The sequence below is a fragment of the Arachis hypogaea genome, chromosome 4 (assembly GCF_003086295.3).
Source record: "Arachis hypogaea cultivar Tifrunner chromosome 4, arahy.Tifrunner.gnm2.J5K5, whole genome shotgun sequence".
Lineage (NCBI taxonomy): Eukaryota > Viridiplantae > Streptophyta > Magnoliopsida > Fabales > Fabaceae > Arachis > Arachis hypogaea.
Window position 1 is genome coordinate 124,180,155 of NC_092039.1, and position 22,312 is coordinate 124,202,466.

Consider the following 22,312-nt stretch of genomic DNA (forward strand, 5'->3'; position numbering starts at 1 on the left):
ATGTTAAATACTAAACACATTAAAAACTAAATACAAAAATGTAATAAAAATAATCTTTCAAAATCTTCACTTTATAATCCTTCGTTAAAATATATATATATATATATATTAATTTTTTTATTTAATTAATATATAATTGAATCTATAAATTTGTTTAGATTCTATATTTTCATAACTATTATCCAGGCTAATTACTAAAAAAAATTATTCATTTGGTTTGAGTCAGATGCAATTACATACTAATTTAATTAATTCGATTGAGATTAATTAAATACTCACTTCTGGTACTCACCCTTAAACATAATAAAACATTAAATAAATCATTCGAAGCAAATTGCTCACAAATACAACAGTTTCAAAGTATATATGTTTCGATGAATGCTAATACTAATAATTGAGCTTATTGCGCTGCTTTGGCGGAAAAAAAAGCAAAGATGGTGATGATTGCAATGTTGAGTTATAATAGTTCATGAAATTTGATTCTCGATTTAATTTAATTTTTAAAATTTTAATTGACTTAAATTATATTTTAAAATTTTAAGATGTTATTTAAATTATTTCTTCTGTTTATTTTGCAATTTGTACTTAAATAACATCATTTTATTTATTTATTTATTTTCTCATTTTTATTATTATTATTTTTAATCATATTTTTTTAATTTTATTATTTTCATTGCTATTATCACTATCCTCTGTTTTTTCATCTCTTTCTTATCCATTATTTTTCTGTTATTCTATTATCTTTTTTTTTTATCTTTCTCTTTTTATAATAACATAATTTATTTAAAAATTAAATAATAAATAATTTACAATTTATTATATTTATTGAAAATTTTATTTTTAAAAAATTATTTTTTTTAAATAATTAAATTAAATTTTATGATATTTTAAATTTAAAATTTTTAAATAATTTTTATTATAATGAGATATTTAAAAAAATAATAGAATTTTAATTATTATTATTATTGTTATTGTTGTTGTTGTTTAAAAAAAAAAAAAGAGAGCGGCCGAAGGCCATTTTATACACGTATATGCCATTATATATATATATATATATATATATATATATATATAATGAAAGAAAGAAAGCAAGCCAAATTTGGCTTATACGCATGAAAAAAAATATGTATATATATATAGTCTTGACACATGTCACCTTCAATTATTAATCAATGACACTTAATCAAAGGATAACCAATAATTATCTTTCTATCTCCTCAAGCATCACCGAAATGAACTTAAAAAGGAAAATAAAAGAAAGAAAGAAAGCTGAGAGCGAAAGTGAACGTATTTTTCGTGAACTTTCGCTATTCGATTTTTGGAAGTTCGTAATTTTAATAAAAAATTTAATTTGATAAAAGTGTTTGTATTTTTTTTATATGTTAGTGTTATTTTTGTTCGGTGAAAATTGACGGTGACGTAATTTTTTTTCTTTTAAGTTCGATTAACTGGAGTTTTAGGAGACACAAACGATTTTTGATATTTTTTTTTATCAGCTTGGTCAAAATTTTTTTTCGTAGTTTCGAGTATTTTGATTTCGTATGAAAGTAAGTTTCGATAAATTCTCACCAATTAAATTTATGTTGGATAAGTAAATAGTTGTTGTGATTGATTATTGATGGAGCTTGATTGACTTTATATTGAATTTTGTTGATATATTATTATATGTAATTAAGCTTGTGATTTGGTCATGTTTGTACTGTCCAAACTGCGATAATGAGACTGATTTGAAAAAATGTCATTGTGTTAGTTTTTGAATAAAATGGGTGAGATTTGATAGCTGAGGAATTAAATTAAAAGTTATGAAAAATCGGTAACCGTAAAACTCAAAAATAGATTAAAATTTAAATGTATATTTTTAAAAATAAAATAAGGAGAGTTTTGGTTCTTGGTGAAGAGAAGAATCAGCCAAAAAGAATTATTTTTGAAGAAATATATTTGTATTTTTATGAAAAGATTGAATTTAATATTATAATTATATAAGTTTTTTGGGTATTTTGGGTAATAAATAAAGTTTAAGGATAAAACGGGTATTTTTATAAAAATTCAGGGTTATTTATATAATTATGAAACAAAATGAAGGTTTAAATATAATTTTATAAAATATTAAAGTCAAAAATAAAATATTAAAGAATTCGTGGTTTAGAAGATAATTAATAAAAATTTGAAAATAAGGTTTTATAAACTAAGTTTTAAAAGAAGATTATAAATATTATTTTAAATACTTTTTTAAAATTACTCATTTACATTATAGTAAATTATTATTACAAATTATTTTTTATCAAGATATTATTTTTTGAATATTATTGTATGTATTATGAAAAAAAATAAAATAGAGAGTGGTAAACAGACAAATTTTTCTAAAAACTTTAGAAAGACAAATCTAAGTTAAGAATCTCATTATCCTCTCTTCATAAAACATTTAGGGAAAGATGAGGGAAGAGTGTGAAGATAGTTTTTTATTTTAAAAGTAAGGAATTAAAAGAGTGAAGAGAAAAGAAAAGAAAAGAAAAGAATATATTAGTTAAAAGAACCTCTGTCACAGGAGAGCAGAGAGTAGAAAGGAAAAGATAGAAAGAACAAAAAGAAAAGGAGAGAAGCAGAGATGATTGTTTACCTGCTGAAAATGAACAGAGATATGGTGGTGAGTCCACCGAGATTTGCTTTCCAGAGATACATCGGCTAATCCAGGAGATGGTTGCACCTGTAAGATAGAGGTTGCTTACAGAGGTTATCGTTACATACATTTGCTACAGAGAGCCTCACCTGTAAAACAGAAGTTGCTTACAGAGGTTATGTTTGCATATATCGGCTCAAGAGAGTCTCACCTTTAAGACAGAGGTTGCTTACAGAGGTTATGACACAAGAAACCAAACTCAAACAAAGGTTGCTGAGTTTTGTCAAGAGTGGGTCGAAACCGACAGATGAGCTCATGTCATTACCTGCACTAAAGATAGACATGCATCATACTTGTTTGCGCATATTTGTTTGTAATGGTAATTTTCTGTGATTGTGTGTGTGCTAAATGACTATTTGAATTATGTGTTCTTTAATTGTTGAATTAGATGGTACCTTATTGACTGTTATTGATGACCAAGTATATATAGAATGAACTTAACTCCTAACCCCGACCCTACTAAGAATGACTCCCCAGTTATTACCCCAAATCTCCACTCCTTTCAGCTACAGGTGCGAAGGCTTATTGCGAAACTGCGAGAGCATAGAGGAATATGTTTACGAGTTGAGTTGTTAGAATTTATTTCCCCTCGCCTTGTTTGTTAGAGTTTTATTCAGAGGGATAGGTTCTGTAATTACTTTTATATATAACACTACAACGTATTATTAATATTAAGTATGTGAATATGTGTTGTTTGTACTTGTTGGAAGAGTTATAGTTTTAGTAAAACCATCGATAGATTTACGCGTAAAGACTCAATATTAAATAGATAATAAAAGGAATTAGGTTAGTAATGTCTTACTTTCGGTACGATCATGAGGTGCTAAAAGTTAGGATGTTACATTCTCCACTTCCTTAGCCAAAAAATATTGCAAAAAAAAATTGGACCATCCAAAGAACTCTCATCTTCATTACAATAAAAAAACTCGACGACAAGTAAATACTCAAAATCCAATCATCGTCGTCGTCATCATCATCAGTCTCACCTACATGCTCTACCACTCCAACAAATAGAAGCATCGGCAAGGTGAAAGTAGATTGAGAATTATTGTTGGAGCCATGACCCTTGAGGTCACATAATCAAGTTTACCAATCAAATTGAGAAAGAAAAAAAAAAGAAGAGAGAAGGTGAGGAGAAGAAGGGTAGTGGTGGTGAGAGTGCATGATGGGGCTAAAAATGTATAATTGAGGGTGGTGGCAATGGAATGATTAAAGGTTGAGACATTAAGGAAGAGGAAGAATACGAGAGGGAGGAATCGTTTAAGCAGAAATAGCAAAACGACGTTATTTAATCGTATCATGTCATTTATTTTTTTATGACAAAAATAGATAAAGAGATTAACTTGAATCACACTTTAAAATTGTAGGATATATTTGAATTAATTAAAAATTAAAAAATTAAATTAAATTAAAAGTTAAATTTTAGGATCTTTTAAATATTAACTCTAAATATAAAATATTAAAATTTAATACACATTCGTCAATTTGATTTCATTTTGTTTAGTTAGGTTTTATGTTCGTCAGTCTTCGTAAATTAAGAATTTATTTGAATTTTGAGACCTAACACAAGACTCAGCCCATTCTATTTTTGCTAATAGAAAATAAAACAAGTAGAAAAACACATTGAAATGAATATTTCTTTTCACTATTAAAAAAATTATCAAAGCTACTTGATAAGTATTTTGATCTTTTAATAATCGTTGATTTCAGATTCCTATAAAGTATAAGTACCACGCTTAAGAAAAATGAGTATTTTCTTCTAGGGAAAATGGTGACTTTTTCTTATAATACCAACTTTATTATTATTATTATTATTATTATTATTATTAACTGATCATGAAAGATGCAGTGCCAATTGACCGTTAGATTTAAAATCACGTGAAAGATGTTGGATATAGATATTGTCAACTCTGTTCATCGTATAATTAGTACCTACTACTGTCCCCTCAGTGAGATCTTATTTATTATTGAAAAAATATAGGGTACGAATTATATTATCTGTCAATTTATTATTAATAATAATTAATTATTATATTTTAAATATATATATAAAAAGATATATTTAAAAAATATATTTATAAAAATATTTTTATTAAATATAATTATAAAAAAATATTTTTATTAGATACATTTATAAAGATATTTTTATTAAATATAATTATAAATAAGAGTTGGTAGAAGTTGACAGAGATATTATTGGTAACGTAGTGATATTATTTATTATTATATTATTATATAATTATATCTATCAAAAAATTCAAAAAGTGGCATTAGAGACTTTCCCATGCATTTCGCATGGTCTTTGCTGCCTTTCTTTTAATAAATTTCACATTCTATTGCTGCCTTTCTTTTACAGGGAATGTTAATATTGGCAGTTTTAATTTTTAAATAAAGCATGACAATATGCAGATATGTTCAATCTTTCATCACCTAATGCAATGATTTTAATCATATTATATAGCGCATTATATTACAAGCTTTTTAATTATTTAATAGTATATAGTCGGAGAACTCGTCAATAAACCTTTTGGTTTTGTATTTTAAAATGAATTTTCGATGATCAAATTAAACTTGATATTATTTGACTATTTATTAAAATGACAGCTAATTAATAAAGTGATTTTGATATAAAATGATTTTATATTTATTACTAATTCATTTTAAAAAATAAAAAGACTAATAAACTTAAGAAGAAATATTGATAAAATATCGCCACTCAAATGTAGAGTTAAAAAATGGCATAAATTTTATAATTAGTATTTCTAAATTACATATTTCATTTTAAATACAACATTTGAATAATTAATAATATATTAAACATAATTATCACTCGTATATATACGTTGATTACTTGCTAAATACTATGTTATATGTTTTTTTTCTTATTTCTTACGCAATATCTCCCGATCTACTATATTAATGATTAATCCTATAATTTCAACTTTTAAGCTTCATTTAAAATTTTGTAATATTTTTATTACCAAAATGTCACGTTTTTTATTGCACAATTTTAATAGAAAAGATATTACGATTATTTTTAAATATATCTTTACATAGTATGAGCCTTTAATAAAAAAATCGCATCGATTTTTCTTTGAAAAATTGAAAAATATTTTTTTTATATGTACATACATATACATATACATACAAATCGTCATACAACACCACTATTACATTTATACGAGTAACTGATACAAGTAATATGCCAATATCACATATACATATAATCACAACCCCTATTCCTCTTTAAAAGATGTAATAATAAGGTCAAGGGAACATCTAATAAAAAACACATATAGTATAACCAGAAATTCGGCAAAATCTTCATAGACTTTCCGTCTATTTCTTAAAAAAGATAAGTGATACGACTGTTACAAAACAATAGTTATAACTCAGCATTATGAGGAATAAATCGGCATTCTACGTTATAATTCGGTGGTATACGTTATGGTCAGCTTCATTGGACTACATTCTAAAATTAAACCGGTCAATCAAACATTATTACTCATTAAAAACCGATAACTGCTCTTCAATTCGAAATCGACCAAATGTAACCGACCTCTTATGCTCCACCTATAAAGTTATGGTATTACATCCTTAAAAGGACATTCTTTGTGTTCACAAGTACTAACTTAAGTATCGGAGTGCCTTTTGCAAGTACATCGCCCCTTGTTCATACTCTCTGTGACGTGGTATCTTCCTGGACGGAAAGCTTGGAATTCTCAAGGTCAATAACTCGGCACTGTCTTTCAGAGTCCGAGCTATATATCCAGATCATCCATACAAGAACAATTGGAGTCCACCGTGGGGCCGAGGATATAATCTTTTCTTTATTCATCGGACCAAGCATTTCAACCGTTGACCATGGCTGGTCAACTCCCACCTACACCAGCCGAACTTCTCCGAATGGTGACTGAATTGCAACAAGCTAACCAGCACATGGCCGAGGAGAACTAGCAAATGGTAAACCAGATTTTCAAGTTAACTAATGCTCGGACATAAAATAACAATGATTGATAAGAGCGAACAGAAGAAGTCGAGCATCAATCTGGACTGACGAAAGTCTCCAAAACTGCTCGGCGTGAAGAAGAACAACCTGAGCACAATGAAGAGGCTCGTCCAGAGAATGAAGATGACGATCCCGAAAGCTCTCCCGGGCCATTCACGGTCGAGGTGATGAACTTCGTGCTGCCTAGGAGATTCACTCTACCAACTACCTTAACCCCATATGATGGGTTAGGTGATCCGAAGAAATATATCAAAAAGTTTACCTCCATAATGATAGTAAATGGTGCATCCAATAAAGTTTTATGTTGTTGTTTTCCATCTTATTTAGACGGTCCTGCACTTGATTGGTTCTGTTCTTTGCCTGTAGATTCTATTTCTCGTTTTCGAGACCTGTCAAAGCTGTTCGAATAGCATTTTCCCGGATCAGCTATCTACCTGCATGATTCTGATTACTTGAACACGATCAAACAAGGCCAGCATGAAAGCCTAAAAGATTACATGACGCGCTTCACAAAAGTAGCTATGGGTATACCAGATCTCCACCCCGAAGTCGAGTTACACGCCATCAAAAGCAAACTCCGACCAGAAAAATTCCAGGAAACTATTGCTGTGGCCAAACCTAAAACCATGGCCAAGTTTTGGGAAAAGGCTAAAGGATAAATTGACATTGAGGAACTCCGACAAGCTCGAGAAGCCGAGAAACCATAGTACAAAGAGGACGATAAATCACAAGATATCAAGAAGAACTTCAAGCCAACTCCCCTTTATGAATCATACGCTCAATTCAACACAAAGCGCGACGATATTATCAAGGAGATTCTCAATTCCAAATTAATCAAACCTCCACGGAAGGCCGGCAACTATCCAAACTCGAGGAGCGCAGACAAATTGAAATATTGTACTTTTCACCAGAAGCACGAACACACCTCCAATGAATGTGTCATCGCCAAGGACTTTCTAGAGCGACTGACTCGACGAGGCCACCTCGACAAATACATCGGTAGGCATATACAATGGCGTGCCCCTCCTTCCAATGACTATAGCTCGGCAATACAAAACAACCGAGATAAAGAACGCCCAAATTCAAGCCATCCAGACCAACCACAAGGTATTATTAACTGTATCTCTGGAGGATTTACAGGTGGAGACACCACAAGCTCGGCAAGGAAACGCTCTTACCGAGCAATGTTGTCAATAGAAGCTAGTAAAGATGGCCCTCAGACACCTTCACATTTTCCTCTAATAACATTTCAATCCTCCGACTTCAATACAATTGTAGTGAATCTTGATGATCCTGTTGTGATCTCCATCCAGTTAGGAGATCTCCTAGTAAAAAAAGTATTACTGGACCCAGGGAGCAGTGCCGACATTCTCTTTCATACAACATTTCAGAAGATGAAGTTAAGTGACAACATCTTGCAACATTCCACTGGAGACTTAGTCGGCTTTTCAAGTGAAAGAGTCCCGGTTATGGGATTTGTGTGGTTACGAACCATACTTGGTGAGGTCCCCCTATAAAAGACTTTAGATATTCAATACCTAGTCGTTTATTGTTTCAGTCCTTATAATTTGATTCTTGGCCAACCTTTTTTAAATCAGTTCGGTGCTATTGTTCCTACAATTCATCTGTGTTAAGTTCCATTTGCAGGATGATACAATCGCAACCATTCACAGCGATGCTCGTCAAGCCAGACATTGTTACAACAACAGTTTCAAAAGAACTCACCGAAAAGTCCAAACACATACACAGCATCAGCGCACAGGACGAACTCCCAGCCTTAGTCGACCTTGATCCAAGGGAAGACACTCTCAAATGACCAACTCCAACGAAGGACTTGCAGAAAATCTATTTTGCAGTAAGCTCGGACAAATTCACCTATGTAGGATCCACACTAAGCTCACAAAGAAGATCTCATTCCAGAAATTCCTACAACAAAATGCCGACTTATTTACTTGGACCCCAGCAGACATGCCCGGCATTGATCCATCCATCAAATCTCATAAGCTAGCATTGAACCCCACTGTCCGACCTATAGCACAGAAGAAAAGAAACCTCGGTCTCAAACGCAAACAAGCCTTTCTGGAAGAGATGAAGAAGCTAATCAACGCCAGCTTTATTCAGGAAATCAGATTCACGACATGGCTGGCAAATGTCATCATGGTTAAAAAACATAATGGTAAATAGTGCATGTGTGTTGATTTCACCGATCTCAACAAAGCATACCCAAAGGACTCCTATCCCTTACCATCTATTGACTGTTTAGTTGACAACGCTTCAGGTTATGAAAAACTGAGCTTTATGGATGCTTACTCTAGTTATAACCAGATTCTAATACATCCATCCGACCAGAATAAGACTGCTTTCATTACTGAATATGGAAATTATTGTTATAAAGTTATGCCTTTTGGTCTTAAGAATGCAAGTGCAACGTACCAAAGCCTAATGGACAAAGTATTCGCCCAACAAATCGGTAAACATTGAAGTCTATGTAGACAATATGGTCGCCAAAACCAAGCTTGGCCATAACCACCTTGACAACCTCGCAGAAATATTCCAACAAATCCAAAAATATAACATGCAACTAAACCCTGAGAAGTGTGCCTTTGGGTGCAAAGTGGCAAGTTCCTCGGCTTCATGCTTACCAACCGAGGAATCAAGGCAAACCCTGAAAAATGCCGAGCTGTCTTGGAGATGAAAAGCCCATAAACTATCAAAGAAGTCCAACAATTGATAGGGAGACTTGTTGCACTCTCTAGATTCCTCCCCTGCCTAGCTTCTAAATCTTTCTATTTTTTCCAAACATTAAAAAAGAAAAAAGCTTTTCATTGGACTGATGAATGTGAAAAAGTTTTCACAATCATAAAATGCAGAAAGGCAAAAGCAACAATTGCCGATCTATTTTATCAGCAAGACTCTCCAAAATGCTGAACTTCGCTATCCGAAGATAGAGAAGCTGCCTTTAGCTCTGATATTTTCGGCACGAAAACTTTGGCCATATTTTCAAAGCCATATCATATATGTTCGGACAGATCAATCATAGCGGCAAGTCCTTCAAAAACCAGAACTAGCAGGCCGACTAGTAAAATGGTCGGTTGAGATCCCCGAGTTTGATATTTGATATCAGGGACGAGGACCGATAAAATCTCAACATTTGGCTGACTTCATTTTTGAATTCACAGTCCCAGACTCAACCGAAGACTCAACCCAATGGTGTTTATACGTAGATGGTTCTTCAAATCCACAAGGATCTGGAGCTGGAATCATACTTGATGATGGAAATGGTCACGTCATCGAACAATCTTTACACTTTTCATTCAAAGCAAGCAACAATCAGAGTGAGTACGAAGCACTCATTGCCGGACTCAAACTTGCCACCGATCTAAACGTCACCGATCTCAAGGTATATTGTGATTCCTTGCTCATTGTGCAGCAGGTAAACAACTTATACCAGGTAAAGGATCACTTATTATCCAAATACCTATCAATTGTTCACACATTACTGTCAAAATTTTATAGGTGTGAAATTCAACACATACCTCGGGAGAATAATGGCCGAGCAGACATTCTGTCTAAGCTCGCCAGTACCCAAACAACTAGCTCCTCCCTTTACCAATCTACGCTACTCAAACCAAGTATAGATCTCACACAAGTTTTAAGTGTCTCACACGAAAAAGATTGGTGAGCACCTTACATAAATTACCTTCAAACAGGAATCTTACCAGACGCCGTCGACAATGCTCGGCAGTTCCGCTGACAAGCTTCATTTTTTACTATTTATAACAACTGCCTGTATAGACGAGGATTTTCTCGTCCTTTACTGAAATGTCTTAACAGGTTAGAAGCTGACCTTGCACTTGCCGAGGCACATGAAGGAATTTGTGGAACGCACCTTGGCGCCTGAAGTCTGTCCTAAAAAATCCTCCGAGCTGGTTTCTTTTGGCCGACATTACAACAGGATTGCAAAATAAAGGTCAAAAGCTGTGACAATTGCCAGAAGCATAGTCCGATCACACACCTCCCAGCCGAACTCCTTCACAGTGTCGAAGTAAGTTGGCCCTTTAACAGATGGGGGCTATACATCATCGGCATGTTCCCGTTAGCAGCAGGACAGGTAAAATTCTTAATAGTTGCCATTGATTAATTTTCAAAATGGATAGAGGCAAAACCTCTAGCAAAAATCACCTCAGAACAAATGGTTTCTTTTGTATGGAAACATATTATCTGTAGATTCGGCATACCTCGGCATATTATCACTAATAATGGCCGCCAGTTTACCGATAAAAAATTCACTTCCTTTTTGTAGGAGTTGAAAGTCAAACAGCATTTCTCATCCGTCGAACACCCACAAACAAATGGGTTAGCAGAAGCCGCAAATAAAGTCATCCTCCATGCCTTAAGGAAGAAATTGGACGACACCAAAGGCCTCTTGTCTGAACTAATTCCAGAGATAATATGGGGATACAATACCACCATCCATTCAACAATAAAATAAACACCTTTTTGACTAGTATATGGATCTGACGTAATGATACCGATGGAGATCTCTCAGGCTTCACTCCGAACCAAGTTGGCCGACCATACTACCACAGATACAACTCGGCAATCCGATCTAGACCTCCTCAAAAAACTTCGATCTTCAACGGCAATCACATACCGAGCTATGTAACAGCATATAGCTCGGGGATACAATCAGAAATTTGACCCAAGGTCCTTTCAAGTCAACGACCTGGTGTTCAGAAGAACCGAACAGGCTAGAAAACCATCAATCCACGGTAAGCTAGCAGCTAACTGGGAACGCCCTTTCAGAGTTATAGAAGTCATCGGTAACGGGGCTTACCGACTACAATCCCTAGATGGTAACACTTTGCCTAATACTTGGAATGTTTCATATTTAAAGTTATATTACCGTTAAAAGTCAGGGACATGAGAGTACTTTTTTTCCTACTACCAAGATTTTTCCCAAAACGGGTTTTGCTTGGAGAGGTTTTAACGAGACTTGTCTACCTGCACCTTAGTAATCAAAGGTCCATCAATGCAATTTTAATCCATTCTATTCAAACTATGGAGATATTTACTTTCTTTTCGGAACTTTGGCTATTACTATTCCAAATTTTATACCGAATCCGATCAATCAGAACTCGCCGATCAAATAAATAAGCAAACATCATTCTGAATCTGATTAATCAAAACCAGCCAGTCAAAAAAATACCCAAACTCTGTTCGAGTTATCAGACCTCACAGATAAATCAAATAAACAAACTCTATCCCAAATCCGAATGCTCAGACTTTACCGATCATAAAACAATTACAGATCAAATCAGATAAACTGATCTATACATCTATATCTCTCATAGATATAGCAAATCAGTTTTGCACAACCTTCTATTACCGGCAAAATTGAACAATAATAAGCTGCCTTCCCCAAACACAATTGGCAAACCATCACTCCATTCTAACCATTCAACTAAGATTAAAAAAATACACTTCCAAAAGGAATCTCAGCAGCCATGCCTACTTGATGACATTATAATAGTCATAACATTCTCGCAACTAATTTAACATACCCGGCAATATCAAATCATGCAAACTTAAATTTGCCTATTTATCAAAATATATAGTGCCTTTTCTTTTTTATCCGAAAAGGCATATGCAAAAAACAGTCAAATGCTCACAAAGGAGCAAGCCAGTCCAACAAACTACTAAAAGTTCATAAAAACAAATGCAATAGAAAAAGCATATAAATTAAGCCAGCAATTATGATTCGACATTTTCATCCTCCTCCTCAGCAACTCCATCATCTTCAATTCCACCATGACTCCATCTTTGTTGACTTTGCCCAGATCCATCTGGGAAAAATCAACATCAGGAGCCAGAAACTTTGCTTGCAGCAAAGCCCTTTCAAAACCTTCAACGAAGGAGTCTAATATTTTCGTTGCCTTACTTTTCTTGAACTCCTTTAATTTTGCTGTTACTTCAATTACCTGAGCAGTCATAGAAGAAAGTTCAGCCTCTTTTTTCTTTAAATCCTCAACCTCTTTGGAATAGTTTTCTTTCATCAACTTCAAATCTTTCTCACTCTCTAACAACTTCGCCTCCAACTCAACAACCTTCGCATTTTTTACGCCCAGCTCTTCCTTCAGTACTAAGAATGACTTCTGGTCAGACAGCTTGCAATGCTTCTTTTTCTGGCTTCGACCAAGCCTCGCCAAACGGAGACCAATGACCTTCACCAAAACAAACAAACAGCATTACACTAACCACTTATATCCAACAGATAAAACCAGCAAACCCAGTTTACTTTACCTGCATATATTGGTCGATCGCAATGTCACCAACTTCGTCGGCCAAAGTCACGTCTACTGACGACTGGCAAACTTCGTCGACAACGGCCATATATGAGAAATCTTTGGCCCACACAGAAGACCCATCACTCTACTCAGCAAGTTCATGTAACCTCTTCTGATTCCCTATAAATTTTTGAAGTTCCTCCACCGGAACCTCTTCCTCCCCAGGACCCTCAGATAGGTCCACTACATCGCCCTTCTTTCTTTTCAAAATAACCTTTCTTCTTCTAGGTTTCGGTTGGTCCACCTCACCAGCTCCCACCACTTTATCGGCCTTTGAAGACGAACCCTCCTTCTCAAGGTTTTTGCTCTTCACCCGAGCTCTTAGGGTGGCCGCAGAAACCCCGGGATACTTCCCACCTGCAAACACAAAGACCAAACAGTTACAAAAACTAAATCTAGTTCTACCTACACCACATTATTCAAAAACCAGCTTACCTAAATAATCTATCACAGCCTACCTATTTTCATCCCACTGTAGCAAATCAAAAACGGATATTAAATCTTTTCGTCCAACACCCTCTACCAAATACTCTATTATACACTCATTTCTTGAGCTTATTCTCTCCAAGCCGAGAATATTCTGCGGCTCCAAACACCAGAACAGGGGAAACCTCTCCCGCAAATTATCATCCAAATAAAAGGGAAACTCATCTTCCACACCAAAACTTGGATAACTATTCAAGTTAATCCATCCACCTTTCCAAACGCCTTTTGCTTGAAACATTGAGAAGAAAATTTTCAGCGATGGTTTCTCTTCCAAATACTCCATTAAAACCTCAAAACTTCACAAAAATGCCCATCCATTGGGGTGCAGCTGGGAAGGAGCGCAGTTCAACTGCCTCAACACCTGACACTGAAACTCTAAAAAAGGCAGTTTCACTCTCAACTCCTCTATGATGCAACTATACATGAAGAAATATTCAAAATCTTTCGATCTATGATACAACCGTTCAGCACTAGAACACAGCAACAGTTTCAGATGAACCCCAGAGCCTACCTTTACAATTTTCTTCAAATCTATCTCGTTCACAACATTCACATCTATGAACAATAAAGCACGATTCCTCACATCCTCATTCACCCAATCATCTGGCCAATCCACTTTCTCCATTTTCTCTTTCCTTTTCTCCCTCTCTTTCTCAAAACCCATAACAAACAACCACAAAAGCAAAAAACGCAAAAGTATAATTACAGAGGAAAAGAGAAACTAAAACGTACCTCGTTTGCTCTTTCTTTCTTTTGAAACTTGAACAACCAACTTTTAATCCAATGGCAACAATGACTCAAACGAAAACTATTTGAATTCCAATGCAGTTACCAAAGGACACCAACACCGGTTAAGTTCCACCACACCCACGAATCAATCAAATCAACCGCTCAGAAGGCATTGGAAATGACAAACCACTTATGACCATCATTAATTACTTCTCTCTCTTCATTTAAAATCAATTTTCCTTTTTCACAATAATTTTTTTTTAATTAAGTAAGTTGAACTGGGGGCTCCATTACTACCTGACCCACTGAGTTATAGCTCACCTAAAAAGCTCAACCTGCTTCATTAAAAAAAATCCTCAACCTAAGCTTAGGGGCTATGATACGGCTGTTACAAAACAATAGCTATAACTCGGCATTATGAGGAATAAATCGGCATTCTACGTTATAATTTGGTGGTATACGTTATGGTCAGCTTCACCGGACTACATTCTGAAATTGAACTGGTCAATCAAACATTATTACTCATTAAAAACCGATAACTGGCTTCAATTCGAAATCGACCAAATGTAACCGACCTCTTATGCTCCATCTATAAAGGTATGGTATTACATCCTTAAAAGAACATTCTTTGAGTTCACAAGTACAAACTTAAGCATCGGAGTACCTTTTGCAGGTACATCCCCCTTGTTCATACTCTCTGTGACGTGGTATCTTCCTTGACGGAAAGCTCGGAATTCTCAAGGTCAACAACTCGGTACTGTCTTTCAGAGTCCGAGCCATATCCAAGTCATCCATACAAGAACAATAAGGATGTAGGGGGTGAGAACCTAACCACATGGTCTCATCAGAGGAATTTTAGAATTGTCATAAGAGGATATATAAAAAGAGAATTGGTTTCAACCGCAGTGATTATCGCTCATCTTATAAATCTTTTCAAACAACAACAATTAATCATTTATTATCCAAATTCATTTCTCACTTATAAGAATATCAATCTCAATAATATCCCTAACATTTCCCTACATACCAAAAAAACAATCTAACTAAACTTACCAATAATTCATCCAATCACGGCTTCTATCCCAAAACATAATCAATCACGACCTCTAGCCTAAAGTATAATCAATCATATTCAAACCATCATAAGGAGATCTTTTACAAGCTACCACAATCCACCATTATCCAAATTGATAAGTCACAATCACAAGTAATCAGACAGACATTCAAACAATCACACGAAGACAACAATTATGACAAGTAGTATAATTAACAGTTAACAGAATATCAATTAAGCAAACCAAGAAATTATGCAGACCTAAGCAATCTCAAACAAATGCAGTATGATGTATGTGTGTCTTTCTGGTCGTGAGCTCACGTGTCGGTTAAACTGGCAGAGCCCGACACACTCGATAGCTAACCCGGATATCGCTCTCTGTTGCACGTCACAATGAGGCATATAATCGAGGGAGTATGCCATACCACATTCTCCTAGAGACACTCATCAGGGAAAATAAATTGAGGAAGAGTGCCTACCACCTTGCAGACAAAGAGAGAACATGAGAAAAAATATCCAGGGAGAATGCCCTACCACCTTTTTCATATTCAACAAATCGCCATCAAAAGAGAATGTGGGGGGATAAGTTGAGGGAGAGTGCCCTACCACTTTTCCCACATCCAACAACAGTCATGAATAGGTAGGATGAAACCACCATCCTTGCCTGGAACAAATGCTAAACCAATACGCAAGCGGGACAACGTCACCATCCTTGCCAATTCAGTCATAATCATAATCAAATATAACCGGGATCAACATCAAAATCGCAATTCTATATAATCACATCAATTACAAGATTAATTATTCTTATCACAGTAAGAGAGAGAATCCTTCATCCTCAACTTGTCTATTTGCTCTGGGATATACTGTCTGCCACATTTTTCAATCATAACCATTATTAATCATAAACACATTCACAATCATAATCATAATCGAACTCAAACTCATAATTCCTTATATTTCACATTTATCCTAAGGATAATTATCCTCAAGGCATAAGCGGGATAAAATCACCGTCCTTATTACAGTTGGGAATTAAACCGAAGGGAATCCTCAACCTTCTATCTAATTCTCCGATGTGACAAGAGAGATAATCCTCAACCTCAAATTTGGCCAACTGTAACAAGAGAGGGAATACTCAACCTCAACTTATCTATCTGTGAGCGGGACAAAACCACCGTCCTCACTGTGGGCAGGACGAACCACATCCTGACAACATTCTCAAAATCCCCTTTAGTAAGTTTCAAATAGAAAACTTAATTCAAATTCATTAAAATCCAACCCCAGTATATATAAAGTCTTAAAACAGTTTATCAGAGTTCATATGTGGGCTACAAGGGGTTTACAAACTGGTTGGATAGGTTAAACAATTCAAAAACAACATTTTCGAAAAATCAGCATAGTCGTGCGTATGCATGTCTCGTGCATATGCACGATTTCAATTCGGGATGCATATCGTCTTGTGCGTATGCGCAAGTCCCCAATTCTGCAGAATTTCAGAATTTCAATTTTAAAGCCCCATTTTCAAACCTTCATAACATTTGTTACAAAAATTATTTTCTGTCTGTTTTTCGAACATCATAAACTAGACAAACCCAATTTTCATTCAAATCAAATTTCACAAAATTTTGAGATCTAAAAACCAAGTTATGTCCCGTCAAATTTGATCAAAAATTATTTTTTACACAAAATTTTGTAACTTTAACTTTACTTTAAAAAAAAACATCCCTTTCTCATTTCAAGTTTTAAAACCAGCATAATTTCCATCCAAATTATCACATCACTATCCTTTACTTAAACCACCCTAATTTCACTTTTCTACTCATTCTTCAAACCAATTCATACTCCAACTATTAAATCAACAATCATCACAAATCTCATTCCTAATAATTAACAAACATACCAATTTCCACAAATCCAAAGAATCAAATCCTCATATATATATATATATATACACACACACACACGCCCACCATTAAAATTTATCAATCAAATTCAATTGCTTTTAAATTTACCAGAAACGTTTTAAAACATAATTCTTGAATCCAAATTTTTCAAATGAGACTTCAAAACAATGTCTCTAAATAGCACCAGTTTCCATTATTATTATCATTCAATTTTCATTCAAGTTCTTATAAAATTTTGGCAGCATCTCTCTTGAAATTTGAATTTTTTTCACCCTTCAAAAGATCCATCCAAACCAGACATCTCTCAATCAGTCAAAATATTTAATAATTCTCAACGTATACCAATCAAACAATTTTCGACAATTAATAAATTAGTTATAGCTCATAACCACAAATAAATCAACTTAACTAACTCAAGGAAATCAACACAACTCAGAATTCTAGCAACCAAATCAAATCAATCACAGTTAATCAAATCACATTCTCTAAACAGTTCAGAATAATCCATAAGACTCGCACAATCACAAAAATACATTTTCACATCAATATCGATTTATAATAATTCTTTGATATAAAATATGTTTTGAGAAAAATACTACCTCAATCACGACTCAACTACGCGACAAACTTCCTTTTATTCTTGTTTCGCAGCAGCGGCATCAATTTCGACCATCCCCGTAGCAACAGTAGCCATCAAACACAGTTCACACAATTAGTCGCCAATTCTTAAATAATGAAAAACTATTATTTAATTAAAATAAATAATACACTGTTCAAATATATTAAAAATTAACTACATCAAATGTGTACAATGAAATAATAGAACAGAAAATAAATAACTACAGATCTAGGTAGTCGTCATCATCGTCGTTGGTCCTGTGGCCTTAAGTCGGTGGCGCAGAAGGCGGTGATGACCGTATGCCATCAGCAGGACCGCTGCCACCAGCAAGGTCGATGCTATTGGCGTGCATCTGGGCCTTGTACACCTCTATCTGAGATTGCATCCGCTCCACTGACTCCCGAAACTCCAGCTTAAACTCATCAGTAGACGTCACATGGGTGAGGATCTCTTGATACCTCTCTCAATAATTGTTAAGCACCTGAGCCTGTTGTTGAAGGCTGCATTGGAGCTACTGCACCTGTAGCTCAAATCAACGCATTCCTCGGACTCGACTGGTGGTAGAGCCTGACGATAGCCTCAACGTGAATGTGCGAAGGCTGCTGGTGAAAAACAACTTGATCCCGTATACGCAGTTCTTGTACGGTGCTATGGTTGTCTCGCACCAAACCGCATCAGGATTGACGGCTGCAGCTGTAGATCCATCGGTGACATCCTCCCCACCTTGATGAGACTACTGACTCGCAGCCTCTAGTCTCTGTGTATTGGACTCCTGTGCAATTAACACAAGTTATTGTGATTAGTACGTCGACAGATATATAGTTAATCTCTAATAATTTTATAGCAAGAGATAATCAGATTTATGTTTACTCACATAATGATCCTGAGACCGCTGATAAGCAAATGACATTGCAATCCCTAACGATTAATTTCATCAGATATTCTATCCCCTCCGTTAACCTTTTTGTCCAGAACTAATGAAGTTTGCCTACTATCACATTAATTGATGACATGTTAAGGAACCATCCAAAGGACAAAACGCACACTACCATGTTAGCAATATGCTGCAGTAAAACAGGACAATTAAAATCGTAAAAGATATTTTAAGAGACACTTAAATCCCTAACTAATTTAATCATAAACTTATAATGAACCATGAAGTAGGACAAATATCCCTAACTTTTAACAAGTTATTGTACCTACTACTGCACTGGTTGTTGGCTTTGATTGGTAGTAGCCTTAATTCCTTTCTTCTTGGTCTCGAATGGTGTTACTTTCACCATTTTGATTGATGAACAATACAAATATGAAAAATTGATTTGACTTGAAAGAATTTTCAGATAATGATCAATCAAGGCATTAGGAACTTGATCACGTACAATGCGCTAATCAATGACCTTTGCAAGATCTACGATTTGAAAGAAGTTTGAAAACTTGTGAATGAGATGAATGAGAAGAGAAGGTTTAAAATCTAACAAGATCACGTTCACAACACTAATAGATGGATATTGTTAAGATGGGACATGAAATTTGTATTGAAGATCAAGAAAAAATGATTGAAAGTTATTGAACTTGATGAGGTAGTTTTTCCTGCACTCATATCAGGACTTTGCAAAGAAAAAGAAAGAGAAGGAGGAGCAAGGAACTGAGGCTGCCGTCAACCAAAGCCAGTAACAAATGCAGCAAATATAATGACTTGTTGAAATTTAAGGATATTTGTCCTACTTCATGGTTCATTATGGGTTTATGTGTCTATGTTTAAATTAGTTAGGAATTTAGGTGTCTTCTAAATTTTTTTGAAGAGTTTAATTATCCTATTTTATTGTAGCGTATTGCTGACACGACAAAGAACATTTTGTCTCTTTGAAATAGTTTCTTGACACGTCATTAACTAACGTGATACATAGGCAAAATTTATTATCTCTAGACAGAGACATTAATAAAAAGGATAAAATGTCTAACAGAATTAATCGTTAGGAGTCGTTATATCTTTTTCAAGTCAATAAAAGACGGAATGAGAATTAACAAAATGGTTAAGGACCGAAATGAAATTTTACTCAAACTTCGTCGCAAAGAAAAAAAAAAAACAACTCATTCAAATCATAAGATTTTATTATAGTTAGCCCTCATCACGGGGCTCCAATTTTTAGGACAAATAACAATTAACATATATAACATTATTTATCATTCTCCCATTATTTTGCCCAATTGACAAACATAATCAAATTCTTTGTTGATTGACCATCTTGTCCTACATTTTTTAAAGTCATTTCCCTCCATTTCAAAGACCTTACTCTCATTTCTTCATTCCCAAGCAATTGCTCCACCTTCTTCCTTATCTCACCCCTTGAAATCAATTCATTCTTATCCTTTTCCAATTCCAATCCAACCTTCCACACATCACAAATATATAACTTGTTAATAAATTGGTCACTATTAAATGGCCAACATAGAAATGGTACACCCCCACAAACACCTTCTAAAATAGAATTCCAACCACAATGTGTGACAAAACAAGCTATGGCAGGGTGGTTTAGGATCCTCTTCTGTGGCGCCCAAGCCACAATTTTACCTTTACTTCCATGAAATTCTTTGGGATATGATGAATCAATGTTATTATGGTTGGCGCGAACAACCCAAAGAAAAGGCTTGTTAAGGAGATCAAGCGCGAGTGCTAGTTCTTTGAATTGATTTGATTCCAACACAACCAAACTACCAAACGAAACATACACGACGGATCGAGTTGGTTGTTGATCCAACCAATGTAGGCAAGTTGTGTCTTCTTGCCACAATGAAGAAGAAGCCTTGTTATTATCATAAGTTTCCATGAATGGACCAATTGGTAGGAACCTTGGTGAAATGGAGAATGCTGCAGGCTCAAGATCACAAATAGTGTTGCAAAGCCACCATTGAGCTACTTTGAGTGTTTCCATCTCTTTAATAATTTCAGTGAACCAGAGCTTGCTTACGCCGCGCCATGGGAATTGCGCCGTGTCTATCTTAGGCAACCCTGGGGAGAGCTCAATTTGTTGTTTTCTGGTGGGGTGTCCTGCAACCATTATGGAATCATTGAACTCCCAAAGTTTGTATCTGCTAGTTTAGTTTTTCATTTTAATTTCACCCATTTCTAAGTAATAGTATTAGTGAAATTAATAATGTCTGGTCAAATATTGTTGTTTCAGTGCATGCAATTAATTGAAAATTTTACAAACACAATCAATTTTCCAAGGCCAATGCCAAATTGGCTAATCTAATTTTTGTACAAAAACATTGCTTGAAGATTGGAATTGAAGCTTTGAAATCTCAACGTGATCAAAGTTGTGTAATAAAGTGTATATTTACATGTATTACTTTGCACATTTTTAATATATATTTCATATTTTAAAGTATATTATATGACTAGTTCTACTATAAAGTGATTTTTGGATGTATTAAATGATATATTTCATGTGATAGTTATCCAACTATCATAAAAAAAAAAAATTTCATTTCTTTATTTTTTCTTTACTAATTTTAACCTTTGATTTTAATTATAAAATATAATAAGATATATTAATTAAAATCAGCAGTTAAAATTATTAGAATACCGGTATTCCAATACATTTGAAAACTTTCCCATATTATATACCGATGACTGATTGATGGCTAATGTTTTGTTATGATTGTAAAATATATGAAAAAATAGTGTAGGCATCAAGAATCAATGGTAAAGAAGAAACCTTATACATACCTGAAGAATCAATAATGCCATCATCAATGAGCCTCTGCACGAAGACACCACATGCCAAAGAAGTAGCTGAAGTTGGAGAGAAGAGAGCACCTTTGATCCCTAATCTGTGGCCAAGTTCCAAGGCAAAACCCATGTTTGTGGTAACAAGTATGCAACTGATTTTGTTTTCAGAGTCTAAGGCATTGACATCTTCTATTAGCTTTGGAAGCAATGAAGGCATGGTTCTCTTTATGGACAAAAGTACTTTTAACATGTCACTCCTATCATCTTCATTTTCCAAACCATCTGGGAGTGTCACAACCTTAATGTTTGACCCTTCAACGTTGGTGTTGGAGCCTAAACAATATTGAAGTTGAAATTGAGTTATAGAGAGGAGAAATTACAACTCATATTTCATTTCATCTAATGATATAATACAATTACTAACATAAATTAATTACGGTATTTTAAGATATTTGAGCCCATACATATGTTACATTATTACCTTTGTGGCTGAACTCAGTGTGTAGAAAAGTGACCTTGCAGCCATTTTTGGCTAGAACATGAGAAAATTGCATGAGGGGGTTCACATGGCCTAGAAGTGGAAATGGTATGCAAAGAAAGTGAGGGATTCCCATCTTTGTGAATTGTTTAATTTGTTGGGAAAAAATAATATTCTTCAGAGAAAGAATTATGTGAGGGACTCCAGATTAAAGTGTACTATATATAGTGTTAGTTTTGATTTCCAAGTTTTATAGTGACCAATGCTATTGTT

At 34.5% G+C, this 22,312-nt stretch overlaps 1 protein-coding gene across 1 annotated transcript; it reads right to left on the bottom strand.

The window, feature by feature from the left end:
• Nucleotides 1–19,922: 19,922 nt before the first annotated feature.
• On the bottom strand, nt 19,923–22,311 carry LOC112797864 (UDP-glycosyltransferase 83A1). The gene is made up of 3 exons (XM_025840971.3): nt 22,043–22,311; nt 21,559–21,894; nt 19,923–20,877 (listed from the first exon to the last, which is right to left on the bottom strand). Exons 1-3 carry the CDS (start codon nt 22,173–22,175, stop codon nt 20,024–20,026), a joined length of 1,323 nt encoding a protein of 440 aa, XP_025696756.1. The 5' UTR covers nt 22,176–22,311; the 3' UTR covers nt 19,923–20,023.
• Nucleotide 22,312: the final 1 nt, after the last annotated feature.